Below are 14,131 nucleotides of genomic sequence, written 5' to 3'. Positions count from 1 at the left end.
CCCCCCCCGGGTATGTGCACCACATCTCCTCTAAAATATTAGTATTTCGAGAAGTAAATTGATCTATGAGGGAGAAAATGCCTATCGTGAAGTTGATATTTATAATTAAATTAAGGATGTACATGATTTTCACCCTCTACGGATCTTCTTAGTATCATTACCCTATGAAATACAAATTTTGAAGTCAATAAATTTGTCGTATGTTAGATTTGGTTATAATAGTTATAGTTAAATAGCAAAATAAATTAACTTGAATTTTATTTTAACTAACAATATTTCCAAGTTTGGCCAAGAAAACTAATCAAATACAGCTTGGTTATAATTGTCCTTGATTCATTTGAGTGCAAGGGCTCATATCAAGTGTATTTATAGAAGGTTTATTGTGAAGAAAACTCATGCTGAAGGATCAAAAGAATAAAACAAAGATGTACAATAGGGTTAATAATAAAGCTACCAGCTGCTTTCAGAGAAAGAGGCAACAATATCAGAAACCCTTTATTATGCATCTTCATCTACTAATCCCACTCAAAAATGAGAATTTCTTCACTCTATCCTCTCTCTTTTTAATCATAACAGTAATATTATCTAACTGTGCTACTGCCACTTCAATGTAATATGAGGAATCTTCACCCAGAGCACTAGTTCCAGATCTCATTGTTCCTTATAGTCAAATAACAATGGTAACAACACATCTCGAGAGTAATTTAACCATACAAAATGGTGTGAACATTAAAAAGGACAATTGCTATAATAAGGGCCTTTTGTTGGGGCGTCATAGAGAATCCAATACATTTACTCCTTTGTTTGGTAGGATTTTCAGCCCATGTACACCCTATTCAGTATTATAGGGTGTATACCCTATTCGGACCATGTACACCCTATTCAGTTTTTGTGAACCTCGGGAGGACCAGATAAGATTCTTAAAAACAATCTTCCTGTTTTTTGAAGCTTCCTAGGGTCTGAAAGTGAATTAGGCTAAAAGCAATTTATTTCCAATCACGGAGGTGACAAACATTTTGAATCTGGCAGATATTTTGGGGTGTAAAGTGGAGAATATGCCAACAGTTTATTTAGGTATGCCTTTGGGCAATGAACACAAGAGCATAAAAATTTGGGATGGCATTGTGGAGAAAACAGAAAGGAGATAAGCAAGATGGAAGGCTCAATATTTGTCTATGGGAGGCAGACACACTCCCATCAATTCAGTGCTAGACTCCCTTCCTACTTATGTCATGTCACTATTTTCATTACCCCCCAAAGTTCTGAAGAAGCTGGACAAATTAAGGAGGGACTTCCTTTGGCATGGATAAAAAGAAATTAAAGGTTATAACCTAGTCAAATGGGATATAACATTACTTGCTTGAAATCATGCAGAGGATGGGATTTGGAATGAAGTGGATCAGGTGGATGAGATTTTGCACAAGTACTGTCAAATTTTCAGTGTTGATAAATGGGTCTCCTGAAGGTTTTTTCCCTTCGGATAGAGGATTGAGACAAGGTGATCCCCTCTCACCTTTTCTGTTCTTATTGGTGATGGAAGGTTTAAGTAACATGATAAAGATAGCTCACAACAATGGTTGGATAAGGGGTTTCAATGTTGCAAAGGATGGGAATGCAAGAGTGGAAGTCACACATTTACAATATGCAGATGATACTCTTTATCTTTTCTGATGAAAAGGAGAAACAACTCAAAATTCTGAGGGTAATACTCATCCTTTTTGAAGCAACTTCTGGTCTGCACATCAATTGGAGGAAAATTCACATTTTCTCAATCAATGAGGTGAATAGAATCCAACAACTTATAGAAGTCCTGGGAGGAGAGATAGGGCAGTTGCCAACTATCTATTTGGGGATGCCCCTAGGAGCAAAAAGCAAAGTCAAAGAGATTTGGAATAAAGTGGTGGAGAGATGTGAGAAGAGAATGTCCAGATGGAAAGCACAATACTTGTCAAGAGGAGGGAGATTAGTTTTGATCAATTCAGTCTTAGATGCCTTGCCAACTTATTTGATGACAATTTTCCCTATTCCAGCCAAAGTAGTGGAAAGAATTGATGCCACAAGGAGGAATTTTTTGTGGAATGGAGAAAAGGAGTACAAAGGTTTTCATTTAGTTGAATGGAAGACTGTAATCCTATCAAAAAAGCAGGGCAGTTGAGGCATCAGAAATTTGAGAAAACATAACAAAAGTTTGCTTATGAAATGGCTGTGGAGATTCCCTAAAGAAGAGCAGACATTGTGGGTGAGGGTGATCCAAGCAAAATATGAGAAGGAAGATTTCTGGAAGACCAAAGAGGTTTTCTCTGCTTATGGCATCAGTCTGTGGAGGTCAATCAGAAACTTGGGGTATGTTTTCTTTAAAAGAACAAGCTTCAATGTAAAGAGTGGAAGGAAGATCAAGTTTTGGGATGATGATTGGTTAGGAATGGCAGTCTCAAGCAACTTTTCCCAGATATGTACCTACTAAATCAGCAACAGGAGTCTACTCTAGAAGAAGTATGGAGTCCTCAAGGGTGGAACCTGACATATAGAACACTGATGCAAGATTGGGAGGTGGAAAGACTGGCTGAATTTTATGGCACCTTAGATCTGTATACAGGACCAAAGGAAGGAGATGATACTCTCAGATGGAAGTGCCATAACAACGGTTTATTCACAGTCAGCTCTGCTTATAAGAGTTTGAATCAGACGGGATCTCAAGTTAGTTTCTTGCCCTGGAAGCTTATATGGAAAGTAAATTCCCTACAAAGTGACAATATTCACTTGGCTGGTAGTGAAAGAGGTCGCTCTAACGCAAGAAAACCTCATGAAGAAGGGCATACAGATGTGTCCAAGATATTTTTTTTGTGAGCAAAAGGCAGAGACAATCAACCATCTGTTTTTACACTGTAAAGTGGTTAGCCAACTATGGAACTTGTTTACTAATTTCAGAGGCATAAGGTGGACTATGCCTAAAAGGGCAGGTCAGACTCTAGTAAGCTGGAACTATGAGGGGAGTGGTAGTATGGACAAAAACAGATGGAAAATTGTCCCAGCAGTGATATGGTGGACCATTTGGAAGGAGAGAAATTCGAGATGTTTTGAAAGTGTTAGCAGTCCTCTGCATAGGATTAAAACGAACTGCATTATCACTTTCTGCTATTGGTGTAGTTCGGAATATATAGATGATCCTGTAGCGATTGTAGACATCTTAGTATCCTTGTAAGATGAGATAGGACCTACAGATAGATTTTCTTTTTTGGGGGTTGCTGAGCCTATTCAGTTGTAAGTAGCTCTGTGATGTAAATTTTTGGGACACCAGCCTTAGTGCTGAAGATTTATACAAAACCTTGTTACCTTTGTCAAAAAAAAAAGGGATATAACATTACAAAGCAGAGACAGAGGAGGTATGGGTATTTAGAGATTTAAGCAACCAAAACAATAGCCTTTTGTTGAAGTGGTTATGGAGGTATAATGAAGAGGGGCAAGATTTATGGAGGATGTCATCAGATCCAAGTATGGTGAGTACAATCCTTGGTGCAGTAATGTTAGTGTTGATGCCTAGGGGGTGGGGTCTGGAGAACTATCACACTTGTGGCAAAAACTTGAAGTTAATACGTACACTGAAGTGGGAGATCGCAGGAGAACTAAGTTTTGGACAGATTCGTGGAACAAAAAGACTCCTCTAAAAAAATCCTTTCCAGATCTGTTCTTACTATGTAGTAATCCTGATGCAAATATCAATGAATGTTGGACAGCACAAGGGTGGGATCTAATCTTCAGAAGGTTTTTGAATGACCGGGAAGTGGAGAGAGTGGCCAAATTGCTAGAGCTATTAGAAAAATTCCCTGGCATCACCAATGCTCCTGATTCTTGAGATGGAAACATAGTAAAGATGGAGCTTTCACGGTTAGCAAGGCACACAAAATGAAAGTCCCCAGCAACGCAACTCTAAGCAGAGCTTGTGGAGAAAGGTATGGCGAACCTTAGCACCAACTAAGATAAAATGTTTTGCATGGTTGGCTGCTAGATGGGCTTGCCTGACACATGAAGTGCTGAGGAGAAAAGGAAAGATTATAGTATCTTGGTGTACATTATGCAGGAACGCAGCAGAGACCAACCAGCATCTATTCTTGCATTGGCACATTGCAACTTTACAACACAAGTTTGGGCCATCTTCCTTAGTCTCACAAAAACAAACTGGACAATGCCCGAGCATACTGCAGACTTGTTGAGTTGTTGGATAAGAAGAGGGGGGAGCAAGAGTCAAAAGGCATGGTGGAGAATAATTCCACATTGCATTTGGTGGACAGTACGAAAAGAAAGAAATAGTAGAAATGTTGAAGATAGGTCCAATTCCATTTAGAAGGTCAAATGGGATTGTATCCTTTTATTTTTGGAGTAAAGAGAAAGGTTTAGAGGATACAGAACAGATTGAAGAATTATTAGGATCCTAGTAAGTATTTTTTGTCTTCTCTTCTTTTGTTCCCATCTGTTTGCAGGTCACCAGCATCTCCTTAATGCTGAAGAATACACCATTACCATTTCAAAAAAAAAAAAAAAAACTAATACATAGAAAAATATGATAGTAGTAATACAAGGGCTATTAATATATTGGTAAGCATGGTTAAAGACATAGCCAACTAAATATAAATCCAAAATCACCTGGGAATGCTTCTTCCATCCAGGGCATCCTTTGCTGAAGTAGCGGTTTCTGCATCAGAAAATTGCACCAGAGCCTGAAGAGGGTTCAAAGAGGGACTAGTCAGCTAATTAGGAGGTCAACAAGCCTATTGACACTGATCAAATTTGCTTCTTCTAAAGCATAAATACCTGGAATCCTGCAGTCTTCTCGAATGTCGTTATCTTATGCACGAATCCAAAAGCTGAAAATACCTGAAAGAATAGGATTATTTCAGAAATGAATCTATTCAATGTTAAAAATAATTTGGAGAAATAATATAACACTAAAAAGAAATCCAGCATGCTCTTTCTCAATTAAGTGTCTAATACATTAGAAACAAATAGCACAAACAACATTTCTACTTTAAATGATTGTCAATTATACTCTCTACTGCCAAAGAAAACATCTATTCAAGGAGTATTCTCCATCAGTTGACCTAAAGAAGTTCCTAAAATGTGAAGGATATACACAGGAAGAAAATGAAAAGAAGAACATCTCTCCTGTCATTTACAGCACATGATACAAACAAAACTAACTGAACATGAATATGTGATGCAAACAAAACTCTATCTGCATGAGAAAATTCTCTGAAGTCAGAAAATTATCTGACAGTTCTCTGAAGAGTCCACAAATTTAGGTCAGGCACTCATACAACCAGAAAATTCCACAAGAAGCATTGACACAAGTCTCGAACCCTTGTTCTAGTGGAAGAATGTAAAGCATTTAAGCTACAAACAAGCTCGCGCAAGAGTAGTATTCCACACGAAACAAAATTAACTTTTAGAGAAAGTTAACTTGCAAGTCTGTTAACAAAGCCTAAAGTTCAGCTTCATTACAAGGGTGACCTATCAAACAAATCTCATCATTAGAGAAGTTCTAAGCAGCCATAAATCACCTCAAGTTTGTAAGATCTTGGCCCCTAACCAGGCAAGCTCCATCCCACTAAGCTGTATTTTAGAAAACCAAACTTTCTCACTAATAACATCCTAATAACTCTAAAACAAGAGGAAAGAGATTATTTCTCAATCCTTTGAAGTAAAAAGTCCAGAAAGTTTAAGACAAGCCAGTCTCGGAGATGGGAAGCTTAGATAACCAAATGTCTGACTCATAAATGATTATCGGACTTTGTGTTTTGCCTTGGACCCTAAACTTTCGAATTATTTTAACCAAAAGACATTATTACTATAAGCAAAGGAAATTATGCATCCACTGCAAGTTGCCGGATGCATATGCAACAAGTTTGCCTTGGAAAACAAAAAATTGCATCTCCATTATGCACATGCTAAGGAAGGATGAAGATTTTAGAGGAATAAGAAACATCTGACACTCCAAGAAAGTCAGGAAAGTAAGATGAGGAGAAGGGAAGAAAGAGCTAGAGTTAAGAAAAAGAGAAAGGAGACAAACACGCATGCGCTCTTTCTCCCGATGCAATAAGCTGCCATTGAAGATATATCCTGGACATTAGCCTGCTGATCCATTCAATTTCATGTTAAAGAGTGCTCAAGAAAGCACGAAATACTCCAACCTAATTACCAAAACTATAGGAAACCTTTCCACGAAGAAGATTTCCTCTCCACCAAAGCAAATGGGAAGTATTTTAATCCTTACCAAGTGTAAAACATCAATGCTGACAAGGCGAGCATCATTTCCCTCAATTGTAACCAACAACACATTTCCAGCTACATCTGCTGTAGTTTTGTTGTTCACTATCTCTTGCCTGTTGGAATATTGTAGGTAGACGGTTTTCCCCCGTACCTGAGCTGGTTCAGAGGAAGAGGCATAGTACGATATCATTGCAATGGCTTGATTTAATTCTGCCTACACATATCAACAATTCAGACATAAGAACTCAAGTTTTGAACGATGTAAAGATTCAAAAGAAAAACAGATATACTATGAAAGAGAAAGATGAATTCAGCAACTTACAAACTCTATAAATGCTTGATTTCGGTTTGCTCCTACATTACACTTGGTATTCACAACTCTACCAAAAGGTTTTCCCAATTCGATCAGCTCCTCCTCTGTGCACTCCCATGGTAAGTTTCTCAAATGAAGGACCTTTGATGGGGGCTGTGTGTATCGAAACTGAGGCTGGCTAGATGCAGATGCCATCCGAACTACAAACCAAGCTTTAAAAAGAATAACAGATATTAAATTGTCATTTGACCCAAAATTTAACTCTCCTCGAGATCTCTAAGCTAAGAGAAGAATGGATTATAAGCAGTATATAGACTACATGTGCTAAAGGATCACAGTGCAACACCCAAAAGCGCGTTGGACTTAAAATGTAAACTAGTGAATCTAATAAGCATGCTTCTACATAGAAAGCAATTGTGAAACTAAGTTTTTAGAATGATGGAATATAATTCAGAGTAAGTGCAACCATGTGCAATTCTTCTTCTAATTCAGAGTAAGTGCAACCATGTGAATCTAATAAGCATGCTTCTACATAGAAAGCAATTGTGCAACATAAGTTTTTAGAAAGATGGAATATAATTCAGAGTAAGTGCAACCATGTGCAATTCTTCTTCTTTTTTATGATAAAGAAATCAGAGTGAAGTCAACCCTTGGGGACCAACTGCAACCTTCAAAAGCTCTTTTTGAAACTGATGACCTCGACCCTCTGTCCTTCTCCACTTAAATACATGACTTATTTCTTTGGGTGCACGCAACCATTGCCATATATTATCTTCCTTCATACTAGGCATGTCCCTTGTACTAAACATTCTCATGGAGATATATCAAGTAACTATAACCCACTAAACCAGTTACTATTTCCTTATCACATACCAAGGTTAACCGAGAGACACCAATAAAGAAAAAATATTAGATGGGACACTAGATGGCATTTAATCCATATAAAGTGAAAATCTATAATAGAGCATGAAAAGTGGTCTTGCTAAACTAAAAGTCAAGTCTTAAAACTCGTAATTCAATAATATTAGTGAATCATCATTCCACTGGTGTCACTGCTCCCCTTCCCCGCACCACCAAAAATAAATACTGCTCAAGTAAAGACCCTCAAGCATCCAAGTCCCACCAGCAGAAAAACAACTAACTTATCCACGGACGTTTAGTAACATATACAAATGCCCTGTATTCCTGAGAATCACTGTGATTTACTCACCTAAAGAGACATCAAAATGTATGGTCAACAAAGACAGACCCTGAGTCGGGCAGCTATTGAAGGCAACTGTGAGCTGAACTACAAGAATAACCGGTAGACCATTAAATAAGGGAAAAAACAGAGTATCGTACAGTCCTCAACTCAAACTCATCGAATATATAAATCCAAGGGACGAAAACTGTATAATAGAACTTGCAAGATTCAGAGCAAGAATTAAAAGCACTGACGCCGTGTAAAATGTAGAAAAGCCATTGTTAAATTGTACTCAACGAACAATAGGGATTAGGGCAAAATTGAATTAGAATAAAAAAATCATAAAGCAGATCGTACCTAGGTTAAGCGGATGTTATCAGAAATTAGGGTTTCACCGACGGAACCACCGCGCAACAACGCCGAGTAGATGAGATGAAAAGCCGACGAGTTAGATGAACTGATTGATGGTTTCTCTTTATATAAGGTTAACGATTAACTCCATTAATGATGTTCAAAGACTGAATAACATATAGAGTAAATTTTATTTTTAAAAAAGAATAATAATTTTACCAATCAATTCACATTAAACATTAATTAATTTGACACAATATATATTAGTAGGACAATATCGTTATAATTCAAATTTATCATAATACTCCCTCAGTTCGATATTATTTGTCATGATTTCCATTTTTAGAGTCAAACTAAAAAACTTTTAACTAACATTTTAAAATGTATTTTTTCATCATATTAATATGCAAAAAATTGTAATTTACAGTACTTTTCATATTGTTTTAGAATATCTAATTTTTTTGTTTAAAATATCGAATTAATGTGATCTGATTTACCTTTGAAAATTAGTCAAATTAACTTTCAATAAACGCAACATGACAAACATTTTCGGACGAAAAGAGTAATTTTTAAGCTCTCGCATTACCATTATAAGACGGTAATAATATTAAATGTTTATATTAAAGTCGAATTAGATATTAATCAATCTGTTGCTTCTTTCCTAATCTCATCGGCCATAACGTGGTCTATCTGGGTTGGTCTAACTCCTTGGCTTGGATATGGTTATTATTCCCGGGTCACGGTAAGAAAGGATAAGCTTGACAATTCCAATTCGAATCGACCAATTGAATTCGGTATATTTTCCACGTTCATAGGAGTGCGTTTATGTTTCTGCTTTACGAATATGATTTTTTTTGGGCATTTCTAATAATATCCATCCTTGTTCCTATTTTGGCATTTTTCATTTCCGCGACTGACAGATAAGCCGACGTTAATAGCAGGTCTAATTCCGCGATAAAATAGCTCTGTTTCCAAACAGATTTGTCCATCAGTAATGGGGATCACATTGGTGGGAATATAGGCCGATACGTTGCTAGGCTAGCTGACTTGCTTCGCTCTTCAAGCTCCGCCCCCCTTACTCAACGAACAATACACAAAAGATTATTATGGTCCTTGCGCAAGGATGATATGACAAATTAAAAAATGGTCCTAAAAGAATTTTTTTTAAAAATAAAGTACTAATTTTTTATTAAATATTTACTTCATTCCGCAATTGCATTGAATATTTTTGCTAGGATAAGAGACTGCTCAATAAAAAGGGAGTAAATGCAAAGCTTTTGAAGTTTCTGTTATTTTATTTTTCATTTCGTATTTATATTTAAAATAGCTTGAGCAGACATTTTTGAAACTAAATATTCTAGAAAAAGCTTCTAATTATAAAGACCATAGGAAAACTATTTTATGTTACAAACACAAATAGTTTTCATTTACATTCTTGAAACTATGTTATAAAATGGTTATGTAATGGTCCCATCCTTTTTTTATCTTCGGCTGATTCAAACTTACAAATTATAATCTTTGGTTTGAAAGTTACGGGTGTTTATTATGTGAAAAGAGCAGAGATGGTAAAGTCTACGACTCGTTCAGGATATCTCGAGATTATAGAGATATACTGGCCTGCACAGTTGACAGCTGCCCAAGCATGACCCTTGCATCTTGATCAATTTAGGTAAATGCATAATTCAGTTCAATTCTCGCATATGCTATACAGTCCAATATATTTGTAATCTTCAAATCTATGATACGAAACCATCTGGCTTCTGCTCATCATTTTTCTGATGCCTTAATGTTTGAATCATACCAAGATTGATAAGTTTCAAATTCTGGTATACTCTAGTCTGTATACGTCAATGGCTGAAAACAGCCCTATGGCATTTGAAGTATTGTCTGATGATATTGCTATAACACTTCTCCTGATCAAGATAAGAAGAATATAACAACTCTGGAATAATCTTTTTCATTTGTTTGCTTTTTCTATGGTAAATGTGAATAGTTAACCGTTGCTTCCAATTTTAACACAGTCCAGAGAAAAATAGCTAGATCTTAGGTGTGTTCACTATGAAACAAAGAAAATGTTCTCCGAGAGAATAAGTAGATCTGTGCGCGCAATATTCTGTCTTGTGAATTACATGCTCGTTGAAAGAACCTCTCGCGGAGTGACATGACAAGCTACCATCCTCAGTTTATTAAAGCAGTCTAGAAGTCATCTTCAACTTTCCTCTCATAACTCCAAACTACACAACAGTTAAAAGTCGTTGCGTGATCAACGATAAATAACAACGATATAAATAAGAATGTTTGCAGATCTAGAGCATTTTCTCTATAACTAGTCTGTACAGCATTAGCTCTTGGACTGTTGGAGCCTTTAATGTGCTTCTATTCAGTAAATAGAGTCCCCACCTCCTGTACCCAACCATTGCGTACTGCAATTAGAGACCACAAATGCAACTTAAAAGACACGGCTAGGCACTCAATATACCCTGGAACAACACAAAACAGAGACAAGTGACATACCACACCCCCTATCAAAATTCGAAGAATGGAAACAGGCTAGTCTTTTCATCCATTTACAGGGTGTCTACAAATCCTTGTAAAACGTGTGGTTCTGAGACGCTACAAACAAGTAATATGACTGAACCCTAAACATACACTGCAGAAGAAGAAGAAAAAAGGCGGAGCACTAAAAGCACCAGGGAATATTGAAGAGAGCAAGCCACATACAGTCGGCCTCCAAAGCCTCAGGACAACTAACAGCCTTAAGGAAGCTTCATCCTAAGTAGAAATAACCTTCAGAACGTCTTCCTGATTTAGACCTGATCAATGGGTTCTGTCCTGTCTTGCACAGCAAGCCTCTCTGAAACATCAGCAAGTGATTTTAGGTTGCAATTGATCAAAGCTTCAACAAAATAACATGTCTCGTCTTTGGTGTTCCCTTCGGGCACATCCACTACAAATGATTCAAGCACTAGTGTCCCAGGTCTTCCATCAATCACCTCTGGGTGCACAGATATGACAGAGGAGTAGTTCTGGAAAAGATCAAATAGAAAAGATAAGGGCAACATACAGGGCTGAGTATTTAATTGAATGTAGTCAAAACAATACTAAAGGTCGGAAGAAGCAAGCACAAAGCATCTCTCTATCTTTGCAAGATCAAACTAACCTATCATGTTTAACCTCCTAAAAATAAAAGCAGATCATTCATCTAGTGATTCCTTAAACGAATCCAAATACATAGAAACTTGCCTTCACAGGAAATGACATCAAAGAGCAATCAATTTGCAATATTCCCCATTCCAATTAAAGAAAGTGCATGAAAGTCATTAACCCAAACGAACTCACAAGTTCAGACACCTGCATTGTGCTACATAACGTACCATCCTCCCTTTATTATTACCAATAAGATTGCAATTTAAATTGATTTTTTCTTGGCATTCTAGTCGACCTTTCAGAAAAGGTCATCATAATTCTAAAAGCACATGCTCGGCTCTCTACTAAGAATAATCTCAAAAGCAAAATAACTATCACTTTGTGCTGTACTGATCATTCAGTTTCATAATGTGCTATCATCAATTAAAAGTGTTGCTCTATTACAGAAGAACCCAATCGTTTTTGCCAAATCAAAGAATCAATAGAGTTGGCTCTACGAAAGGATCTGCATCAGGAAGATGCTCACTTATCTATCCCTCAAATGCCTAGCAATTGAGCTATTGTCTTCAGTTCTCAACACACAAGTCAAAGGGGGCATTAAAAGGTATAACCTGCCATGGTACAATCACAAAGAGCCCCCTGACAATAAATTCAATGCTCTAAAGCTTAATTCCGAAAATCATCAATCTATAAGAGAACAAATTAATCTTTAGATGAGAAACATGCTAAATTTTTAGCTTGCCTAGAATACCAAACTGCAATATCCATTATTTTATTTTTTTTGAGAAGGTAACAGTAGAATATCCATTATTTTGCTGACAAGTTGTACGGTCTTTAAGGGAAGAGGATTAGTATTCTGCAATATCACTATCACAAGAAGTACCAAGTCAGGTGATTCGAGCTTCTCTATAAACATATATGACTAAGCACTTAAAAATAGAACTGTAAAGTAGAAATTAGAAGTATATTAAGTTATTTATTAGAAGTATATTAAGTTATTCAAGTTAGAAATTTATTTTGGTAGTCTAATTAGTTTGGAGGTAATCTTCTACCATAGAAATGATCATGATCTGAGAAAAAACCAAATTATCAAGTGTACTTAATAACAATAAAATCTCAAAGTTGTTAAAAATAAGAAAAAATAATTGAAAAAAGAAAGGAACAGCCAAACAAGAGAGAATTGTTTAGTACCCTAAGTCTGTGATCCCCGCCAACAATCCTGACACTTAAGATGTGCTCTTCATCATCAAGAAGCTCCAATCTCTCAGTACTCGTTGTTGCAGGGAGGCCCGACTTGACATCAACTTCCCTAAGACTACCAATCCCAAGATCTCCTTGCACAATGCACCTGCTGATAAAGGGCTTGTACTTCTGTGGCTGATCAAACCGCCTAACCAATGACCAAACCTGATAAAAAAAGGGAGAAACAACAACCATTACGACTGGTTAAACACAAAATATAAAATGCAAGTTCTGTTCACGTTATCAGAGATATTAATTTTGTCCTGCTTGCAGTAATATCAGTTATCCAGCACTTCAGTCAAAATAAAAAGCACAAGGCAAACAGGCAATCGACGTGGAGAATAACTGCAATGAGTCATTTGTCCCTTTTGCATAATCAATGAACATATCAATTGCTCATACATTCAGCCTTTCGTCTTTGTTCACTATAAGCACTTGTATTAGGTAATAGGTAGTTCTTCAAGGAATATTTAAGTTCACCCCTAGTTATGCAAGAGTTTTATAGCAGAGATCTTTTCTTATACAACTAACCAAAAGAGTAGTTAGAGTCACTTTCAACTTTCATGAACGGATAAACCAAACAGCTAAAAGATGATACAATCTTTGCTTGACCTAAAATAGGAAACAATTCAAATCTTATCCGTTTCATCCTTTATACAAATTTGACCAAGACAAAAAACTACAAAGGAACTCGATGATCTGACTACCAAAATCAAAGCCTAGTGACGTCGTATTTTTTCAGGAAAACAGAGCTGAGAACACGATCAATACAAAATCAGAAACCATACAATCATCGCAAATATAACGAATCTAATGTTTATCTTCAATATATTTAAAAGGATAATCATCAATCACACACAGCTGAAAATAAATCAATCGATCTACGGAAAAGAAAAATGCAGTAAACGCATTCACAGAGAGAGAGAGGAGAACGAACAAGATGAACAGGTGCTCGAATGTGCTTGACTAGAAATGAACTGCATTGATTCTCCTTAGGTTCATGAATATGATGCTTCCTTATATACTCTTTCTCAACACCGCAGAATCCATTAGCGTTCATCGTCGCTTTACTTTCCTGCAAAACCTGTAATCAATGAACGGCGTGTATCTCTCTCGCCGGTGACCGGAGAATCACTCCGATGACGGAGCAAAGATCTCTCAGAGGCAGACTAACGCGTATTGAACTCGCAAGTGGACGAGTCGGACTCGGTATGCTTGGGAAGTCGCCACCGCCATTACAAATAGATCTCCATTATCGATTTAGTACAGTTATTTAATTATCTCACCTGGAATATTAAAACATTTTCGGCGTCTTCTTGCTCTTTGTCTTTTTCCATTTTTACCCTTCATATTCTCCCTATCTACCCGATGAACCACTCCTTTTGTCCATTTCGGGAGTTGAAACTTATGCAGTTCCCAAATTACCCCTTTAAAAGTCTTTTATTTACGGGATAGGATTTCTCAGTTTCAGCTCCCTCTTATTGGAACCAATAAAAAATCTCTAACAGCAAAATAACTGTTTTTGTCTTTATCCTTTGAAGCACAAATAAATGCTAATTCTAAATTTTCAACTCAGAATTATGATCAATAAATCGAATAATTACCTAAACAATTAAAATTATTCGGTTTGT

At 36.7% G+C, this 14,131-nt stretch overlaps 2 protein-coding genes across 4 annotated transcripts in view; both read right to left on the bottom strand.

Annotated features, from left to right (window-relative positions):
* The window catches only part of LOC107014241 (polypyrimidine tract-binding protein homolog 2), an 11,968-nt gene extending 3,694 nt beyond the window's left edge, over positions 1-8,274 (bottom strand). The window contains exons 1-6 of one of the 3 annotated variants that reach the window (XM_027915261.1): positions 8,118-8,274; positions 6,587-6,789; positions 6,269-6,478; positions 6,065-6,129; positions 4,810-4,872; positions 4,642-4,715 (exon numbers count right to left, since the gene is read on the bottom strand). In XM_027915261.1, coding sequence (XP_027771062.1) covers positions 4,642-4,715; positions 4,810-4,872; positions 6,065-6,070 — 143 coding nt within the window. In that variant the 5' untranslated portion in view covers positions 6,071-6,129; positions 6,269-6,478; positions 6,587-6,789; positions 8,118-8,274. Of the gene's footprint in view, positions 1-4,641; positions 4,716-4,809; positions 4,873-6,064; positions 6,130-6,268; positions 6,479-6,586; positions 6,790-8,117 lie in introns of those variants that run through there. The other 2 variants (XM_015214091.2, XM_027915262.1) reach the window with 2 other exon arrangements.
* A 2,122-nt stretch (positions 8,275-10,396) lies between these two features.
* Positions 10,397-13,781, bottom strand: LOC107015301 (abscisic acid receptor PYL8). The gene is made up of 3 exons (XM_015215524.2): positions 13,438-13,781; positions 12,450-12,665; positions 10,397-11,137 (listed from the first exon to the last, which is right to left on the bottom strand). Exons 1-3 carry the CDS (start codon positions 13,558-13,560, stop codon positions 10,919-10,921), a joined length of 558 nt encoding a protein of 185 aa, XP_015071010.1. The 5' UTR covers positions 13,561-13,781; the 3' UTR covers positions 10,397-10,918.
* Positions 13,782-14,131: the final 350 nt, after the last annotated feature.

The sequence above is a fragment of the Solanum pennellii genome, chromosome 3 (assembly GCF_001406875.1).
Source record: "Solanum pennellii chromosome 3, SPENNV200".
Lineage (NCBI taxonomy): Eukaryota > Viridiplantae > Streptophyta > Magnoliopsida > Solanales > Solanaceae > Solanum > Solanum pennellii.
The sequence above is the reverse complement of the archived record's forward strand: the minus strand, read 5'-3'. Positions and strand labels throughout refer to the sequence as shown.

Bases quoted from the DNA above. Each gene is read 5' to 3' on its own strand.
- LOC107015301 (XM_015215524.2), bottom strand. From the start codon at position 13,560: ATGAACGCTAATGGATTCTGCGGTGTTGAGAAAGAGTATATAAGGAAG. The intron at 12,666-13,437 runs GTTCGTTCTCCT...TTTTTTTATCAG, and splicing joins TTCGAGCACCTGTTCATCTT to GTTTGGTCATTGGTTAGGCG. The intron at 11,138-12,449 runs GTACTAAACAAT...GATCTTTTCCAG, and splicing joins GCGGGGATCACAGACTTAGG to AACTACTCCTCTGTCATATC.